Source organism: Pithys albifrons, chromosome 6 (genome assembly GCF_047495875.1).
Source record: "Pithys albifrons albifrons isolate INPA30051 chromosome 6, PitAlb_v1, whole genome shotgun sequence".
NCBI classification, from domain to species: Eukaryota; Metazoa; Chordata; class Aves; order Passeriformes; family Thamnophilidae; genus Pithys; species Pithys albifrons.
Window position 1 is genome coordinate 2848592 of NC_092463.1, and position 19802 is coordinate 2868393.

General features: G+C 46.3%; 1 protein-coding gene across 1 annotated transcript; it reads left to right on the top strand.

Annotated features, from left to right (window-relative positions):
• Positions 1-1500: 1500 nt before the first annotated feature.
• On the top strand, positions 1501-19319 carry STYX (serine/threonine/tyrosine interacting protein). The gene is made up of 11 exons (XM_071559333.1): positions 1501-1773; positions 12294-12326; positions 13152-13205; positions 13971-14068; positions 14859-14919; positions 15679-15715; positions 16231-16270; positions 16352-16402; positions 16887-16959; positions 18398-18491; positions 18597-19319. Exons 1-11 carry the CDS (start codon positions 1717-1719, stop codon positions 18668-18670), a joined length of 672 nt encoding a protein of 223 aa, XP_071415434.1. The 5' UTR covers positions 1501-1716; the 3' UTR covers positions 18671-19319.
• Positions 19320-19802: the final 483 nt, after the last annotated feature.

The following is a 19802-nucleotide window of genomic DNA, read 5'->3' on the forward strand; positions in this document are numbered from 1 at the left end:
AATCTCAGTTTACCATAACACCCTTTTGAGTGCAGCTCATACAGCCAGAGTGCTTGGAACAAGGAGAAAATGAAATGCAGTGGTGGGAACAGCCAGCTGAGCCTCTGGCATTCCCATGGAGGAGGGTAAAAGGTGGAAAACTTTCATGGAGCCCTGGGAGTGGTTAGAACTAATTTATAAAGTCCAGGCTGTGTGCTGGTTTAGGGAGACCTGTCCCTGTTCCTGACACCAGCTGGAAGTGGGAGCTGCAGTTTTTCTGTCTTTTCCTCCTTTGCCATTTCCTTCTTCATCTTTCACTGGAAGGAAACTCCAGTGCCGAAGGAAGAGTTGCTGAAATGTGATTGTCAAGGGTTTCTTGAGGTTTTCTGTAGTCAAACCAGAGTCTCAATTTTCATTTCTGGTGCTCCTTAAATTCAAGTGCAAGGATTTTCAAAAGGGCACTGCCAGTTTTGTTTAGCCAATTAACTCACTGACTTTGCTTGCCTGACTAAGCTTCCCTTGGAAATTCCCATGACTAGTGTAGGGTTTTGGTTCACCAAAGAGTGCAGGAATGGAAATGTGTGGCTTAAAGTGAAGTCTCACAGAATCCTGGGATGGTTTGGGCTGGAAGGGACCTTAAAGTTCATCCCTGGGCAGGGACACCTTCCACTCTCCCAGGTTGCTCCAAGCCCTGTCCAACCTGGCCTGGGACACTTCCAGGAATGGAGCAGCCAAAGCTCTGGGCAACCTGTGTCAGGGCCTGCCCACCCTCCCAGCCAGGAATTCCTTCCCAATATCCCATCTATCCCTGCCCTCTGGCAGAGGGAAGTCATTCCCTGTGTCCTGTCCCTCCATCTCTTGTCCCAGAGGGAAGTTCTGGCCAGGTGGGGGTTGGTCTCTTCTCCCAGGCACTCAGCAATAGGACAAGGGGGCACGATGGGCTCAAGCTCTGCCAGGGGAAATTGAAGTTGGAGATTTTGAAAAAAATTCTTTGCAGAGAGAGAGAGTGCTCAGGCATTGGAATGGGCTGCCCAGAGAGGGGGTGGATTCCCCATCCCTGGAGGTTTTTAACCTGAGCTTGGCCATGGCACTGAGTGCCATGATCTGGTAAAGGGACTGGAAGTGGACCAAGGGTTGGACTTGATGATCTCGGAGGTCTTTTCCAACCCAATCGATTCTACGATTAAGTCCCTCTCCAGCTCTCCTGGAGCCCCTTTAGGCACTGGAACTGTCTCAGATCATCCTAGATCCTTCTCAAAGCAGAACTTCTCCCACATTTCCCTGCCAATCACTGAGACACACAGTGGGGAATCTCAGAAGTCAGAAACACCTCCGTGCCCCACACCGGGTGCGCCTGTGGGGCATCACCCGCAGAGAGGCCGCTCATGGCGGGCACGGGCCGTTACCGGAACCCGGGGGGTTAATGGGGCCGAGCGGGGCCGCGCCGGGCCGAGAGGGGCGGAGGGGGAGGCGGTGGGAGTGGGAGGAGGAGGAGCAGCAGGAGGAGCAGCAGCAGGAGGAGGAGGAAGAGGAGGAGGGAGCAGCAGGAGGGCCGGGCCGGCAGCGGGAGCAGGAGGAGCAGCAGGAGGAGCAGCATGGCGGCCTGGCGCGAGCGGCCGAGCGCGCCCCCGCCGCCCCCGCCGTGTCCCGCCGCCTCTGCCGGCCCGGAGCCCGCGGCGCTGCTGCCCAAATAGCCGCCCTGCCCCGGGTCCTGCCCGGCCCGGACAGCGCCCGGCCATGGAGCTCGCCAAGCCGGCCTTCCCCGCGCTGCCGCAGGCCAAAGAGGACTCTGAGGTGAGCGCCGGTTCCGCCCCGAGCCCCGGAGCGCCCGCCGGGGGCTCCCCTCACGGCTCGGCCGGCCCTGCGCTGCTTCCCGCAGGGATTCCCGCCGCATTCCCGCCGGGATCCGCCGCAGGCCGCGCGGGAATGTGTCCCTCCGTGTGCTGGGGACACCCTCGGCAGCGCAGAGTCCGCCCTCCCTGCCCCTTCCCTGCCCGTCTCTTTCCTGTCTCTTTCCTACCCCATCCCCATCCCGTCCCTATCCCGACCCTGCCCCTTCCCCTGCCCCGACCTTGTTCCTGCCCCTTGCCCCTTCCCATCCCCACCCTGCCCCTTCCCCTTGCCCCTTGCCATCCCCACCCTGCCCCTTCCCCTTGCCCCTTCCCATCCCCAGCCTGCCCCTTCCCCTTGCCCCTTCCCCTGCCCCGTCCCTGTCCTATCGCTGCCCCTTCCCCGCCCCGTCCCTGCCCTTTCCCCCTGCCCTTTCCCCCTGCCCTTTCCCCCTGCCCCTTCCCCCTGCCCCTTCCCCGCCCCGACCCTGCCCCTGCTCCATCCTCCGCTCCCCCAGACCCCTCTCGGCCGCCTCTGGCCTTTCCCCGCCTGGAAATCTCTCCCTGCCCAGGTTGCTCTGTCCAGCCTGGCCTGGAACTCCTCCCGGGCTGGGACAGCCCCTCTGGGCCCCTGTGCCTTCCCTGCCTCCCGTCCAGGTTGCTGAGCCCCTCTTGGCTCATCTCCCGGGGCTTTTACCCTCCCAGAGCGGCGCCCCCTCGTTTTTACATCCCCTGCTCCGTGTCCAGCGTGTCCCACTGTGCCTGTTTTCCCCCTGCGTCTCCCTGTCCCTTGGCATGGACAGAGTGTCCCCCCTGCTCCCTGTGCCCCTGGGAGCGATCCCTCCCTCGGGGAGGTGTTTTCGGGGTGTTCCAGCGCCAGGACTGGTGTTGGGAGCGGGACAGGTGGTGGTTTGTGCCCGGGCTGAGCCGGTGTCTGGTTTCCGAGCTTGGCCGAGCTCCTGGGTGCTGCTGGTGGTGTTTTTGTGTGTCCCCTCAAATATTCAGTGCAAAATGTCACAGCCTGCAGAGTGTCTGGGCTCTTCAGACATCTCCAAATTGCCGTGTATCTCAAAAACATCCACATTTATTTATATATTAACAACACACTTCAGTGTTGTTGTGGTGGTGAGTTACCTGAAATATGGAAGTGACTCTTTTTCATTGTCAACATTGTAACTTCAGGAGTCATCCTGATTGTTTTCACAAAGTTGTAATCCCTTTGTATCTCAACGCAAATCATCTGCCACCCTGTGAGGTTTATAATTCGTTTTTAAATGTCTTTTCTTTCTGAAGAAATTAATCATGTTCCCCACAGTAATGTCTGAGGATGGTTAACTAAATTAGGCTGGGTGGCTTTTCATCCTCGATGTTTGTATCTAGAATGGCTAAAGAGGAGTGTGTGGTTAAAATAAAAATAAGAACTGTGGTCACTGACAGTCTAACAAGGCTTCACTGATGAAAACTGAGATTATAATACAGTGCCCTTCAGAGTAGCTTTTCTTTTTCATGGTCTTTCTCTCAATAATATGATGTATAGTGTGTTAGAACTTCACATAGTGGAGAATTTCAAAGACTGGTTTTAAAAACCTAAAGTTAATTCCTTTTCAAGACCTTTCTTTTGTGTCAGACTCGCTCTAAATACAAGACCTAAATACAAAATGATACATAGTTGGAGTATTTGGGGAAAAGGGAAAGCCAGTGGAGATCTTCAAATCTCATGTGGAGCCCACTTGTTATAAAGTCTTCAACCCAATCCTTAAGGAAACGCTTTGGAACAGCAAAGTGAGGGAACTCAAATCATTCTGCCCACAAAGTGCAGCTTCCCATGGAAAGCCAGAGATCCTCTCCTGTGCATGGCAGGGAGGAGGAGTAATTACTCCCTTAATGAGGAGTAATCCCTGATGGTAGTTCAGGAAGTTGGTGGTGAGTAGTGGAGTGCTGGCTTGGCAGATTTGATTTCCAGATCTTGGGAAGGGGAGGAGGGAGAACACAGGGAATCCATCCCTGGGTGACTTCCTGCTGCTCAGGAGTGAGTGCCTTTGTCACCCTCTGTCCCCTCCTCCCTGCTGACACTGGTACCAATGGGACAGCTTAAATAATAATAATGAAAAATAAACCCAAATCACTGGGGTGACCTGGCTGCCTGCACAGCCTCACACTCTGTCCTGGCACATGGAAAATGGTGAGGGGTGGCAGCAGCCTGGATTGACTCAGACAGGGATGTGCTCGGCATAAATAGGTCAGTTTTCCAGCCTGGATGTTGTTTGCCCTGTCCCTAATCCATATGTGGTGTTACAGATTGCTGGATATTGGAGCCACTTGGCTGTTGGTGCTTTTTAGAGCTTGGGAAATGCCTGAAAACCCAAAACTCATCCTTCTTGCCAAGCTTTTCTGGGATACACCAGGAATGTCTGTAAACTCTGTGTTCTTCCCCAGGCTGGTGATAATCAATATGTCAGAGTCTTGTAACAGTCATCACATGTGGCATGGAAACACTTCTATGCTTAGATTTTTATATCTTTTTCTAAAATTGGCACATTTCCCAAGATCAGATCTCAAACTTTCTTAAATTTAAAAGTCCTGTGGGGTTTTTTTTTTCCTCCCAATATAACCATGTGTGGCTAAAAACCTGTTTAAAGAGAGTCACATTAATGCAGATTAATAACAATTAATGCATGTTGGCTTTTTAATACTGAAACATCCACCACTTCTTGAAAGATGTTCACTGAGGACTGGAATAATGTAAGGAATTTAATGGAAATTATTTTCCCATTAAATTTTAAACAAAAAAAGAACTAGGATACACATAATGGGACCACATTAGCAATTGCCAGTTTATTTCTTTGTTAAAAATTAGCATATTTGCTTGCAAGCAGACTGAGCAAACTCCTATTCGTGATGTATTTAGGATTTTTTTAGGACTCTCCACGGGTTTTGTAATTAAATTAGCAGCTTGTTGACTAAGCAGCCATATTTCCCTTTTTATTATGCATAAAAACTGAGCTCTCTTTAGCACATGGAGGGTTTTTTTTAAAGACATTTACATTTTTGACAGCTATATTTAGTCTGAAATGCTGATGTATTTTTTGACTGCTTTTTTTAACTAGCCCATCTAAAGGTGGAACAAATGGATCAAACTTTTTTACTCTGACTTTTGATAGGAATTCCAACCAACCCCCTTAAACACAGCAATTCCCCTCCTCTGCAGACTCTCTAAAATAAGTAGGAAGCTGTTTCATTGGAATTATTTTACCTTCCCACATACCAGAGCCCAAAAAATTGGGAATAAATGCTGTGCTGTGCTGGGGGATGTAAATCAGGTGGCAGGTTTTGGTCCCAGCTCTGTGGGACTCTCAGACTGCTTTGCACGGGTCAGAAAGTGCTTGGAGTGCAGCAGTTTGTCATTTGGGATTAATTTGTGCCCTGGATCCCTGGGAAGCCTCTTGGAGTGCTCAGGGATCCACAGGCACAATGGAGCAGTTTGTAGGACTGGGGAGTTAAAGGATATTTGAGGGTTTTTTATCTAAATGAGGGCTATAAAGAGAATTATCTGCCTCAGTGTGGCACAACTCACTGGTTAAAAAAGGAGGGGCGTGAAAAGGACATTCTTGCAGCCTTATAAACAATCCTGATAATCTGAATGAGTGTGGCACTCTCAGCACTTGGCTCTGTCCTTCCTGGAAGCTGAAGAATTCTGCTTTATTGTTTATTTTTTATTGACCTTTGTGCTCTAATAACAGCCAGTGCTGGTGGGATTTGAACAGCCAGCAGAGGTGTCTCTGGGATCAGGGTTCCAGAAAGAGGCAAATAAGAATTGTTTTCTTTCTCCTTTCCATTTCTACTTTTCCTTTAGGTTTATCCTTTTACCCTTTTTCATGGCTTGTGTTCCCCTCTGCTAAAATAACTTCTCCTGTTGTCCCCTTCTTCCTTCCTCTGTCATTCCCCCCTGCTGTTCTTGTCCCTCTCCACCTTCCTGCCTTTGTATTCCTTTGTATTTTCAGTAGCAAAGATCTCTGTAGGATGAGACTCTCCCATTGTCCAAGTACTTTTGACAAATACACAGAATTCCCTGTAAAACACTCCCTCAGTCCCTGGATCGTCTCCTTTAGATTAAACAGCTGGATAAGGGTGGGAATGTCACCTCACCCTTTATCTGCCACTTTAACCAGCCTTTAGCCAGGTTTGCAGTCCAAGCCTTCCTTAACCTCCTTAAGCTCTGGTTGTGTTAATGCCATGCCCACACCTTGAGGGAACAAAATAATTTGGTTTAATTTTGTGTATTTTATATCCTTACACCAGGAGTTCTGCCTGGAAAAGAAAAATACAGCCCTGCATGGTCAGATTGTTGGAGGTCCCTTCCAATTGAAGTAATTCTGTATGCATGAAAAAAAACCAACCATTTTGGTTCAAAGCTTTTTTTAATGAATGTGACTGTCCAAGAACAGGAAGCAGGACTGAAACTGGAGACACAACTGTTCATTTCCCTCTTGTTTGCAGCCCATTTTGAGGCCCTGGAGTTTCACCCTTCAGTGAGAGATGTGACAGGGCTCAGTAACACTCAAATATTTTTCCTGAATATGTTTTCAGCACTTCATTGAACTCTTCTGCTTTCTTATTAAAGGATGCCAAATGAATATGTTCTATTCTTACTTTAGTATTTCAAGGGGGTTTTTGGCAGTGTTTGTTCCATTTTACAAAGGCCTCTATTTAGTTTTATCTTTGTGTAGGTTTGTAATGATGACATCCCCTCTTCCCCTCCTTTTGCTGCACTGTATCAGCTGGGAGAGTTTTTCTGAGTATTGTCTAAAATTCTTTCAAGCCCAAGATATTATTTCATTGTGTGAAATACACTTAAAGCTTCCTGGGAATTCCACACAAAGCTTTGGGATCAGGATCCATCCACAGTCCAAGCTGGGGGTGATAAATTGACACCCTCCAGCCCTCTGAGTGCTCTGTTGTGGCACTGGCACAGTGATTGGAATTTCCTGGGCAGTGGCACAAAGTTAGAGCCAGGATTTTCCCAGGATTGGTGAAGGAATTGCAGCAAGTTGGATTGTGGTGCCCTCACTGCCATAACAGTTCTTGCAGCTTCCACTTCACAACGTTGTAGCAGGTTTGGAGGAGAGACCTGGAGTGTCCCAGCTCCTGGGAATATTCCACCAGGCAGGGAAATAAGTTCAGGCAGGAGGATTCTGACAGCGCTGGAGTTTTGAGGTATTGATCAAGCAGAAGAAGTCCTGGCTGTGATGGATTGTGATGGGAAGGGAAATCTGGGTGGGCAGGGAAGTGGTGCTGTAAATCAACAACAGAAGAGCTGTCTGAGGGTTGGAAAAGGGTCACCTGGAGTGGGCAGGAAGGTTTTCCTGGGAGCAGCTTTCCAAAGTATTTGTGCGATGGTCTGGGCAGAGAGAGAGTCACTCAGGGGGTGGGTGATGCTGAGCAGGTAAGAGGCAGCAGTGAAAATCATAGAATGGATTGGGTTGGAAAAGACTTCCGAGATCATCAAGTCCAACCCTTGGTCCAACTCCAGTCCCTTTACCAGATCATGGCACTCAGTGCCACGGCCAAGCTCAGTTTCAAAACCTCCAGGAATGGGGAATCCACCCCCTCTCTGGGCAGCCCATTCCAAGGCCTGAGCACTCTCTCTGCAAAGAATTTCTTTCTGCTCTCCAACTTCAATTTCCCCTGGCAGAGCTTGAGCCCATCGTGCCCCCTTGTCCTATTGCTGAGTGCCTGGGAGAAGAGACCAACCCCCACCTGGCCAGAACTTCCCTTCAGGCAGTTCCAGACAGTGCTGAGGTCACCTCTGAGCCTCCTCTTCTCCAGGCTAAACACCCCCAGCTCCCTCAGCTTCTCCCCACAGCACTTGTGCTCCAGTCCCTTCTCCAGCCTCGTTGCTCTTCTCTGGACCCGCTCCAGCCCCTCAATCTCTTTCCTGAACTGAGGGGCCCAGAACTGAACACAACACTCAATTGAGGGAAGGAGCTTCCTGATGTTCTTCTCCTTTAACTACTGATCGGGTTTATTTTCCTGGTGTGTTTTTCAGCACCTTCGAGAACTTCTCCCTTTCATCTGGGCCAGTCTGTGGTTTGCAGACTCTCCTAATTACAAGGCAGCAGGAGTTTAACCCTCCCAAGGCAAGGGCAGGCTGGGATTGCCTTTCAGCCCAAGCTCAGCTTTGACAGAGACTGACAGGGATGTGCCTTTTATGTGGGAAAATGAGCCGGGTCTGCAGAGTTAAACTGTCCGTGAGGGCCAGCCAAGCCCTGTCACGTGTGTCCCTGTCCCTGCATTCCTGCTGGAGAGGCACATGCACATGGCAGGAGGGACTTGGGGGCTGTGCTTAAAACCCCCAGGCTTGCTTTTGTGGAGATCTCAGTGCCAGGGCTGTGAAACAATATAGAATTCCTGAAGGGAAGTTCTGGCCAGGTGGGGGTTGGTCTCTTCTCCCAGGCACTCAGCAATAGGACAAGGGGGCACGATGGGCTCAAGCTCTGCCAGGGGAAATTGAAGTTGGAGAGCAGAAACAAATTCTTTGCAGAGAGAGTGCTCAGGCATTGGAATGGGCTGCCCAGAGAGGGGGTGGATTCCCCATCCCTGGAGGTTTTTAAGATGAGCTTGGCCGTGGCACTGAGTGCCATGATCTGGTAAAGGGACTGGAGTTGGACCAAGGGTTGGACTTGATGATCTCAGAGACCTTTTCCAACCCAATCCATCCTATGATTCACATTGTGAATTTTTAAATTAAAAGCCTAATCAAGGTCACTCCTGCAGGAAAAACTCTGCCATAAGATGGTGTTTTTTTGCTATTAAACTCTTTTAAGGAATATCAGGTGTAGCTGTGGCAAAATACAGACAAAATAACTCTGGCAGAGCTGCTCCTGGTGTAGTTTGGATATTGGATACCAAGAAGCTCTTTGTAATGTGGACAAGTGTTACCTGTGAATTGATATCTGCAATTTTGGATGGGGAAGGAGGTGTTTTCATAGAATCATGGAATCAGAATCAGTTGGGTTGGAAAAGACCTCCGAGATCATCAAGTCCAACCCTTGGTCCAACTCCAGTCCCTTTACCAGATCATGGCATGGCCAATCTCTCTGGGCAGCCCATTCCAATGCCTGATTACTCTCTATGGAAAGAATTTTTTTCTGCTCTCCAATTTCCCCTGGCAGAGCTTGAGCCCATCGTGCCCCCTTGTCCTATTGCTGAGTGCCTGGGATGTGCTTTATTCCCTTTTCTCTTGCCAGTCTCCCCGTTCTGGGGCAGGAGCTGAAGAGCTTTGAGGGTCTCTGGCATTTCATTTGTGCAAACACAAATCACAGCAGATATTTCAGCTGAGGCACCTCCTGCACTTGTCCATCAGTGAGTCCCAGTCTAGTTTGGGGAGACAAGTCAGAGGTGAGTGGCTCCTCTGTGAAACTTTGGAGTTGTGGGAGTTGTTTTTTGCATTCCTTCTCTTTAGTGTCTTGCAAGTATTGATGAATTTGTCTTCCAGCGAGTTGCCACTTGTTCTGGAGAACCTCCCAATCCCTCAGCTCCAAGGAATGCTGCTCCTCTCTCCACCTCTGGCATCAGCAGTTGTTTTCTTTGCAAAATCCCTGCATTTGGTCTGCTAAAAAGGGAAACTTCCAGCTCCTGTTTGTCAGACAGTGTGGAAAACAGGGCTGATGAATGAATTCCTTAAAGTGAAACCTCTGCTGGGGTTCACTCTCCATTAATAGGTTGGGTTTTTTACATAATTTTGCATATAATTTGAATAATCTTGCATTGTTGGCTTTAAAAGCCTTGAAGGGCTGTCAGCAATCACCACTGTCGCTCTTTCAGTAGTTTGGGTACTTGCCTCAGATCAAATATTTTCTTTAAATACCATCTTTCAGATATTTCTTTGCAGCCTAAATCCCATTGGAAACTGTATCTTTTTGGGGAACAGCAAAGCCCAATGTCTGGGGCCTGCACTGACACTTTTTTTTGTCTTGTTCAGAACACGTGTTGCCTTTTGGGTTTGGCTCCCTTTGGACTCAGTTCTCACCTGCTTGTTTTGCACAGTTTGTTGGGATGAACAATTCCTGCCTCTAAAGCATTTGGGAGGAATATTTCCCATTTGTTTTTAAGTCCCCTCAGCCAAAGGAGTGATGAATTTGTGTTTTCATTATGCTCCAGATTAAGACTTTTAAATTGCACAGACAGAGTAATAAACCCACTTAAGTGCTTGTATATTCCTGGAGTGCAGTTTGAGCTTCCCAGAGTTTATTGCTCTTAGTGTTGCTTTTGTTCTTGGACAAAAATGGAGTTTTTTATTTTTCTTTTTGAGGAGTGAATGATGCTTTTTTATATGCAGTGAGACAACAGGGTTGTGCTGAACACTCTCAGGTCAACCTTCAAAGGATCCAGTTCTGAAAAAAAATCATCTTTTTTCCTACTTCCAGCAGCTTTGATTGTTCCAGCTGGAACATGCAGGAGTAATTGAGCTATTTCTGTGTCTTTAGAAAAGCTCTTTTCAGTGCATTTTATTTCCCTGTTTGTGCCACCACTTCAGGTGGTATCCAAAGGATTCCTTTGAGTGGTTTTATGTTTGTTTGCTTTCTCAGAAAAGCTGTCCCAGATTCAATCCAAGTATTTTCCAGACTGACTTTCCTGATACTCAAATCCTTTCTAATTCCTCTACCAAGAGCTAAAAAATCCTCCCTGTGCACTGGGGGGGTGTCTGAGGAAACCACTGGATTTTTATTGTGGGAATAAAAAGAGGCTTAATGGGAAATTGATGCTCCTGGTGCAAGTGGAGGGTTTAAGGGATGTTTTTTGGGTTAATCCTGACATCACTTCCCAGCTGGAATATTTAGGGTTTCACTCTCCCATAGTTTGGAGGACATTGGAACATAACACAGGGCAAGTTTTCTCTTTGCTGCTGTGTGTGAATCAAACAGCAAAGCTCTGTAGGTAAATTTATTCAATTATTAGATTTGTGGGACTATTCCCTTTTTTTTTTAATCTCCAGCTGGAAATTGGGATCTCGGCCACAAATCCTTTGGATGTGAGAGTCAAAGAATAGAGGACAGTGGGAGTTGAAGGGAAGGGAAGAGGGGAATAGGGGGAAGGCAGGATGGGAATAGAGGGAAGGGAAGACGGGAATAGAGAGAAGGGAGGATGGGAATAGAGGGAAGGGAGGATGGGAATAGGGGGAAAGGAAGACGGGAATAGAGAGAAGGGAGGACGGGAATAGAGAAGAAGGGAGGACGGGAATAGAGAAGAAGGGAGGACGGGAATAGAGAAGAAGGGAGGACGGGAATAGAGAAGAAGGGAGGACGGGAATGGAGAAGAAGGGAGGACGGGAATGGAGAAGAAGGGAGGACGGGAATGGAGAAGAAGGGAGGACGGGAATGGAGAAGAAGGGAGGACGGGAATGGAGAAGAAGGGAGGACGGGAATGGAGAAGAAGGGAGGACGGGAATGGAGAAGAAGGGAGGACGGGAATGGAGAAGAAGGGAGGACGGGAATGGAGAAGAAGGGAGGACGGGAATGGAGAAGAAGGGAGGACGGGAATGGAGAAGAAGGGAGGACGGGAATGGAGAAGAAGGGAGGACGGGAATGGAGAAGAAGGGAGGACGGGAATGGAGAAGAAGGGAGGACGGGAATGGAGAAGAAGGGAGGACGGGAATGGAGAAGAAGGGAGGACGGGAATGGAGAAGAAGGGAGGACGGGAATGGAGAAGAAGGGAGGACGGGAATGGAGAAGAAGGGAGGACGGGAATGGAGAAGAAGGGAGGACGGGAATGGAGAAGAAGGGAGGACGGGAATAGAGGGAAGGGAGGACGGGAACAGAGAAGAAGGGAGGACGGGAACAGAGAAGAAGGGAGGACGGGAATAGAGGGAAGGGAGGACGGGAATAGAGAAGAAGGGAGGACGGGAATAGAGGGAAGGGAAGACAGGAATTGAAAAAAGGAAATACAGGAAAAGAGTCTTCCTGAGCATTTTTCTGTTCAGTTTTGGCAGTGCCAAAATGGAGCAAAGGGTGGGAATGTCAGTCCTGGCATTTGTTCTGGGCATTCTGATGATTGGGAAGAGCTGGGATTGAGGGGGGAATGAGGGTCTGGATTGTTTGGGAGCTGGGAATTCACCAACAGAAGGGTTTGTGTTTGCTGTGTCTGGATCCTTCCTGTGGGATGGGGAAAAGTGGAGCTCCATTTAATGGCCTGAACTCACATTTCTGGAATTGTTAAAGCCAGATCCTGAATATTCCCATGAAGGCAGTTGGGGTGTATTGGGTGAGGCAGGTGTGGATTTTAAGGGAGTTCCCTGCTCTGCTTTTTATCTTCTGTTTTTCCAGTGGCTCCAGGAATGTACCAGGCAAAGGAATTTTTTTTTTGCTTCTGCGACTAATACAGAATGTTCTAAAGCTTTTTTTATCTTTTTTTCCCTCCTCATGTACAGATCTCTGCCTGGATATTTTGTGTATAAATGTAATTATTTTTTATTTTGTTTTTTTTAAGGATTGGACCTATCCCATGAGGAGAGAGATGCAGGTATGACACTTTCACTTACCATTTGAGGCAAAAAACATGGAGCATTCAGTGAGGGGAAAAAAAAGACCTGGTGTAAAAATCAGCCTTTACAGGTGGAGTGCCATGGGAGACAGAATTAATTAGTTCATTAATGTGAGGATTTGCCAGCTTGGAATGCAGGTGTGCTTGGATCTCCATGCAAGTACTAAAAATTAAATTAATTTTGTCCTTTTTTTTACTACACTTTTGTCTTTCTGAATGTTTTTAGATGGTTTCTAAAAATGTATCAGAGCTTTGCTTCCTACTTAAATTTACTTGGAATTGTTCTCCAGGAGGATGAACAATTAAAATTTTCCTGGTTTTCCTGCCATGTATCAGCCAAATTTTTGCACCAGATGAGATCTACACACCTACATGTCTTTATTGGTGGGGAGGTAAATGGCTAAAAAGTGTTTTCCCACTACTAGGACAGAGGTAGAAGAATTTCAATGTGTGTTTCTCTTCCCATGAGGGCACTTTGGAAGGAATTCCAGGACAGGGTTATATCCCGAGTTCGAGTTCCCTTCACTTGATCTGGGGCTGGGGAAGGTGTTGTAATCAACCTGGAACTCGGTCCCAATGAAGGACTTGGTTCCAGTTCCAAAACAGGATCTCCTGCACCAAGATCATGTTTCTCTTCTCCTGCCAAACCCCATTTTTCCCCTTGTCCTGTTAGAAATGACACTTGGTAACTCATCTCTCCCTAAAATGTAAACGAGTTGTTTCCATGGCCAAGCTCTGAGGGGAGGGAAATGTTTTATTTCAGATCATTCTGAGTTGGTATTAAATGTCTGTTCTTCCCCCTAGGAAATTTTACCTGGGTTATTTTTAGGCCCATATTCTTCAGCTATGAAAAGCAAGGTATGATTTTCAGAATATTCTCTCCCAGGGAGTCTTTGCTGTGGTGATTTTTGGTTTGTTTCTGTGGAGATCTGATGTGTCCACAGAGGGGTAAATTTGGCTGGAATTTGACGTGGAAGATTCCAGAGCAGAAGGAATATGGGATGGTCTGAGCTATTTGTATTAAAATTAAGTCTTACAGTTAAAATTTAATATAGTTCTTTGAACATTTAAACTGTTTGAGACCATTTGAGATCAGGCAACTTATTTCCTCTGTAAAGTGTTACAGCACAAATCAGAGCTGGGAACTCACACAGCAGAACAAGGAAATTAAATCTACAATAGAGTCAAGCTCTGCTAAGGCACAATTTGGCTCTGCAAACTTGTCTCATGCTTTAAGTGATCTTATTTTCTTCATCTCATTCCAAGAATCCAGTGCTGGCTGAAAATTCCTACCCTGTGTAGGGACTTGCAGTTTCAGGCCCAGTGAAAGGTGGGCAGACAAACAAGTCCTTTGAATGCCTCCCTTAATGCCTGTTCTCTTTGGCATTCTTAGGAATGTTTTTCCTTTTTGAAAGGCAACAATTTTCACACTAAATTCTAGAAAACCAGTTCTGCTTTTTCTTGAGGACTTGAGACATCCCTTTTGTGTACAGTAAAATATATGTATTTTATATATATGTTATTAACTATATATATATTTATGAAGTATTGCCTTTCCTTTTTATTGCTGTGTAATAGATGGATCTGTAGCTGTAAAATGACATTATTTTTCTCCTCCCACAGCTACCTATCCTTCAGAAACATGGAATAACCCATGTCATCTGCATAAGGCAAAACATCGAAGCAAATTTCATCAAACCAAACTTCCAGCAGTTATTTAGGTGAGGAACCATTTGGATTCTTTTCTCTCTCTCTGTGTTCTTTCCAAATGTTTTCACTTTGTCAAAACCATTTGGAGAATGTGCTGAGGTGCAGAAAGACTTTAAATGCAACCCATGGAATTTGTTCAGCCTGAAATGAGAATTATCCACCAGTTTGCAGGAACTTCAGGCTTGGTTGTTGGTTTTGAGGGGTGATTTTATGTCGAAGAAGGTTCCTCACTGTGACAGCTCCAGAGTTTTCCTTAAGTTGTGGAATTCCTGGAGCTCAGAGCAGGAAGCAGAGGCAGGAGGGAAGTGCTGGGAAGGAAGGGAAGTCCCATGGGGAGAGGCTGAGGGAGCTGGGGGTGTTTAGCCTGGAGAAGAGGAGGCTCAGAGGTGACCTCAGCACTGTCTGGAACTGCCTGAAGGGAAGTTCTGGCCAGGTGGGGGTTGGTCTCTTCTCCCAGGCACTCAGCAATAGGACAAGGGGGGACGATGGGCTCAAGCTCTGCCAGGGGAAATTGAAGTTGGAGAGCAGAAAAAACTTGTTTGCAGAGAGAGTGCTCAGGGATTGGAATGGGCTGCCCAGAGAGGGGGTGGATTCCCCATCCCTGGAGGTTTTTAAGGTGAGCTTGGCCGTGGCACTGAGTGCCATGATCTGGTAAAGGGACCAAGGGTTGGACTTGATGATCTCAGAGGTCTTTTCCAACCCAATCCATTCTATGACCCTCCAGGTGTGAGTAACTGGGGGAGGTTGTACCAGAGGCAGGAACTTGGTGTTTTGGACTCATGGCAGCTCTTCTGATTGCAGGTATTTAGTCTTGGATATTGCAGATAATCCAGTGGAGAATATAATACGGTTTTTCCCTATGGTGAGTGTTTCTTTGGGTGTGGATTGGGAATGGGGGTTGCCCAGGGAGGGTTTTCTGAACTGTCAGACACCAGTTTCAAATCTGGGATACTCAGCCTGAGGCACCTGGAGGTGCTGCCAGCTCTGAAGTAACCTAATTATTGACAGTTTAATCAGTGTAATTAACTCCTTTTCACGGGTATGGAGGCAGAGGCAGAGTTGTGAGAGCTGTGTCTTGTTATTGTCTCAAAAAAAAAAGGGAAATAAATAAAAAAAGACTGGCCTCAAAACAAAGAAACGGGATCATGGGGGATTTGTGGGAAATTTATATTTTGAGCCCATCTCTTGTATCAAATCCTAAACCTCATTCAAACAGTAACTGGGTGGTGTAAGTGGGTTTTGCAGCACCTGAAACTTGTTACTACAAAGTAATTAAAGAGTAACTTTGAGTTAAACAGTGCCAGTGACATCTGATGTTTGGAAATTATAGAATAAACCCTGGGTTTGAGCTGTGGGTTTGGGTATTTTAGGTTAGTTTGCAGCAGAGCAAAAGCATTTTGTTCCTTCTTCCACAAGAAAAAAATTAGTTTTTCACTGACAACTTTATGGATAGTTAAAAGTACAACAGGAATATAAATGTCCAGTTGAAGGGATGTCTAAGTCTGTATAAACAGGTACATTATAAGACTGATACAGAAATTCTACCAAATTTACATGTTGCTGCTCCTTGCATTTAAAATAATGTGAAAGTTTGACTCTTGTAATTATTTTTTCTTTTCAGACTAAAGAATTTATTGATGGAAGTTTACAAAGTGGAGGTAAAATCATATTAATTCTTTCCCTCATTTATTAAGATGTTTTTAAAGCTTTCAAACTAGTTTAGTGGTTAGAGGGTCTTAAGTATGAGGTTCACTTAAATTTGGGGGTTTATTGTTGATTTGAACTCTTTTACACAAATTCAGAGCAAAATGTTCTTTCCTTTTTCCTCTGCTGGAAAATGAACTCTTTATATATCTGGGTTTGGGTTTTTTTCACTTTAAACCAAAGTTTAAAGTGAGGTTTTTATGTCCCTTCCCTAATGCAGGACCTTAAATCTGCACTGTGGTCCTGGAGGGCAGATTCTGTCCCTCAGAATCCTTGGAAGAGCAGCAATCCCTGTTCCTGTATCCCAGGACAGGGCACAGTCAGTGATCTAGAGTGAACTCAGACCCACCTGTTATCCTTAGGATGTTCTTGCTGCTTCCTAGTTCTCCATAACAGGGAAAAACTACAATTTTCTTCAATTTATACAACTTTGAATGGTTTTGGGTTGGTGTTTTTTTCTCCTTCTCAGGAAAAGTTCTTGTCCATGGAAACGCAGGGATTTCTAGAAGGTAGGAAACCCTCCATCCTGCTCATGAGTGTTTTTAAACAGTGGAAATGTATCTTACTGCTCTCTGTTTATTCCTTTTCAGTGCTGCCTTAGTTATTGCATACATAATGGAGACATTTGGGGTGAAGTACAGGTAAGAACAGCAGTCTGTGCTTGAATTGAGGGGTGTAAGTGGATAATCCCTTGGGGGAACACAAACAGTTGGGTGTTCACTCAGTCTCTCAGGTGGAACTGCCTGAAGAGCCAGGACTTCACAAGGGGCTGATTATTCCATTTCACTTCACTGCAGGTGTATTTAAATCCCTATTTTTTTAAGAAGGAGGTACCTGCTGGTAATGAAATGGGACAGCAGCCTCCATCCATGGATGGGAAACCCTGGGAGAGGCCCCAGGGGTTGTTCCAAGCACTGTGTGGAACAGGAAATCCAGCTGAGGATTGGAGTGGACAAAGAGCATTTTACACCTGCTGCTTCCTCTTTTCTCCAAACCTTTTCAGTTCTTTGGAGAGTTCAGAGGTTCTGTAGTTCCTAAGAACTGAAAATCTGAAGGAAGACTCGAACCACAGACTTTTTTATGGTCTGATTTCCACAGAAGTGTTTTCTCTCTCCTCTTTTTCAGGGATGCATTTACTTATGTCCAAGAAAGAAGATTCTGTATTAATCCTAATGCTGGATTTGTCCATCAACTTCAGGTGACTTTTTTTTTCTGATCATAAAACTCCAAAGCTATTTAATGAATCATCTTCCTGCCAGACAGATATTTCTACTTAACTAAATGTCAGGAGCTGCAGCTTGGCAGGAGGGTGAGTGGGCACCTCAGTCCCTGAGACTGAAGCTTTGGACAAAACAATTCCAGGAGTGGAGGAGAAATAAACCCCCTGGTTTGTGTGGTGATTAAGAGGCTCTGAAACACCTTTGCTGGTGGCTGAGGGAGCTGCCAAGTGAATGTTGTGGCACCTGAGTGATGCTGCTTGACCCTGGCACTGAGAGAGGAGGAGATTCACAAGCCTGAGACAGCAAAGAGCAGAATCCTGGAGCTGCTTTGTCATAATCCAAGAGTCTGGTGGGCAAACTGTGTTGACAGAGATTTGCAGTGTCTCTGCTGTTCCCGAGAGCTGCCAGCAAGGGGATGATGGTTTTAAGTCATCCTTGAAGTTTTCTTTAGCTCTGTCTTCTTGATGGTTTTTGTCATTCAAAACAAAGCAACAAAAAATTCTCCTCCTCCAAAATCTGTGACTTAATTTAAAATGCTCTCTTAGAATCATAGAATGGATTGGGTTGGAAAAGACCTCTGAGATCATCAAGTCCAACCCATGGTCAAACTCCAGGGATGGGGAATCCACCCCCTCTCTGGGCAGCCCATTCCAATGCCTGAGCACTCTCTCTGCAAAGAAGTTTTTTCTGCTCTCCAACTTCAATTTCCCCTGGCAGAGCTTGAGCCCATCGTGCCCCCTTGTCCTATTGCTGAGTGCCTGGAGAAGAGACCAACCCCCACCTGGCCAGAACTTCCCTTCAGGCAGTTCCAGACAGTGCTGAGGTCACCTCTGAGCCTCCTCTTCTCCAGGCTAAACACCCCCAGCTCCCTCAGCCTCTCCCCACAGCACTTGTGCTCCAGTCCCTTCTCCAGCCTTGTTGCTCTTCTCAGTTGGGTTGGAAGAGACCTCTGAGATCATCAAGTCCAACCCTTGATCCAGAGTGCCCTGGGCTGGTGATCACAGTGGGGTTGGATCAAGATGTGGATTCTCACTCAGTGCCATGTCCATAGAATCACAGAATCATAGAATGGATTGGGTTGGAAAAGACCTCTGAGATCATCCAGTCCAACCCTTGGTCCAACTCCAGTCCCTTTACCAGATCATGGCACTCAGTGCCACGGCCAAGCTCAGTTGAAAAACCTCCAGGGATGGGGAATCCACCCCCTCTCTGGGCAGCCCATTCCAATGCCTGAGCACTCTCTCTCTGCAAAGAATTTCTACCTGATCTCCAACTTCAATTTCCCCTGGCAGAGCTTGAGCCCATCGTGCCCCCTTGTCCTGTTGCTGACTCTCCAGTGCATCCTGGTGAGCTCTTTGTCCTCATCCTTACAAAGCATTCTGCCCAGTTAGTTACAGCATTCCTACCCTTTTTCAGGAATATGAAGCCATCTATCTAGCAAAACTAACCATCCAGATGATGTCACCACTGCAGCTGGAGAGATCCCTCTCAGTTCCACCTGGGAGCACAGGTGAGAAGCCCCTCCTGGCTGCAGTTGCTGTGCAAGCTGAGTTCAGTATTCAGTGTTTAAACATTCTGTTTTCCTGTGAATGAACCTCCCTCTTCCCTTGTGCAGGAAGTTTAAAGAGGATGCACGAGGAGGATGAAGAACTTGGAACCATGCAAGTGGCAGCAGCACAGAATGGATGAGAGCTGAGGACAAGTCTGTATTCTGAATTCCTGCCAAGAAAGGTGAAGAAAACTAGGGGAAAAAAAAAAAAGAATTATAATGCAAAACAATGAACACACTTTGCTTCTTTTCAATTACATGTTGCTTTCAGATGTAAATCTGCCTCTGCAACACACTAAGCATCATTTTTAAGATGTTGGACTTCTTGAATGAATAGATGGCACTGATTGTTCTACTCCTTTTTTACACTTTACAGTTTTATTCTAAAACCAAGATTTTTGGACTTGCAAAGAGGTATTATTGCAATAATGCACTTTTCATACTTGAAATTTCTTTATTTGTATGATATAAAGTTATTACTTTAAACAAAATGCAAGCGGGGGGGATTTGTTTATAAAGTTATTTGTGTAATTTATAACAAGAGACTTTAGTAAAGAAAAAGTTTGCTAAAACTCACCTTGTTCTCAGTGTATCTCATGGTGGAAAAGTGCTTTAGGAACTGCACTGTGCAGTGAGCTCAGCAGTGTCTAACCTCATTGTATAGTGAATTATTTTGAGAATGACACTCTGGGGCCAATTGAAGACAAAAGACTGTTCTAAAAATCCCACTGTTTTATGCAAGTGAAAGTTTAACAGGGTACTGATTACTTAATAAAATAATGGTGTGTTAATGCAGAGAGCAGCCAAACTGACACACATCAAGGCTGAATTCTTTCAGCCAGCATTAAAAAGCTGCTTGTTAAATGAGTTATGGGTTAATTTCAAGTTGAAGAAGCATCTTCAAACTCGTGTTGAAGGAGTAGTTGCTGCTGTAAGACAATTATTTGAGGTAAAAATTGTGTTGGTGTTTGAAAACTGAGGCCCAAAGCCCAGCCCATAATGGGATCAAGACTTAAGGGGTTCACCTCAGGCCTTGTAAAACATTGGAGTGAACTAAGGAAACACTTGGTTGGTGTTTTGAATTTCCAGGTTGGGAATTGTCAGGGTGGTTTGTGCAGCTTTAACTCTTCTGCTGAGGTTGTGAAAGCACAGCCCCAGTTCTGCATCTGCTTTATTTCCCACTGTTTGTTGCATAAAAGCTGGGAAGGGAATGATGGCTCCTTGGGAGCACTGTGGGCACTGAGGACATTGCAAAGCTCTTAGAAAAACTTG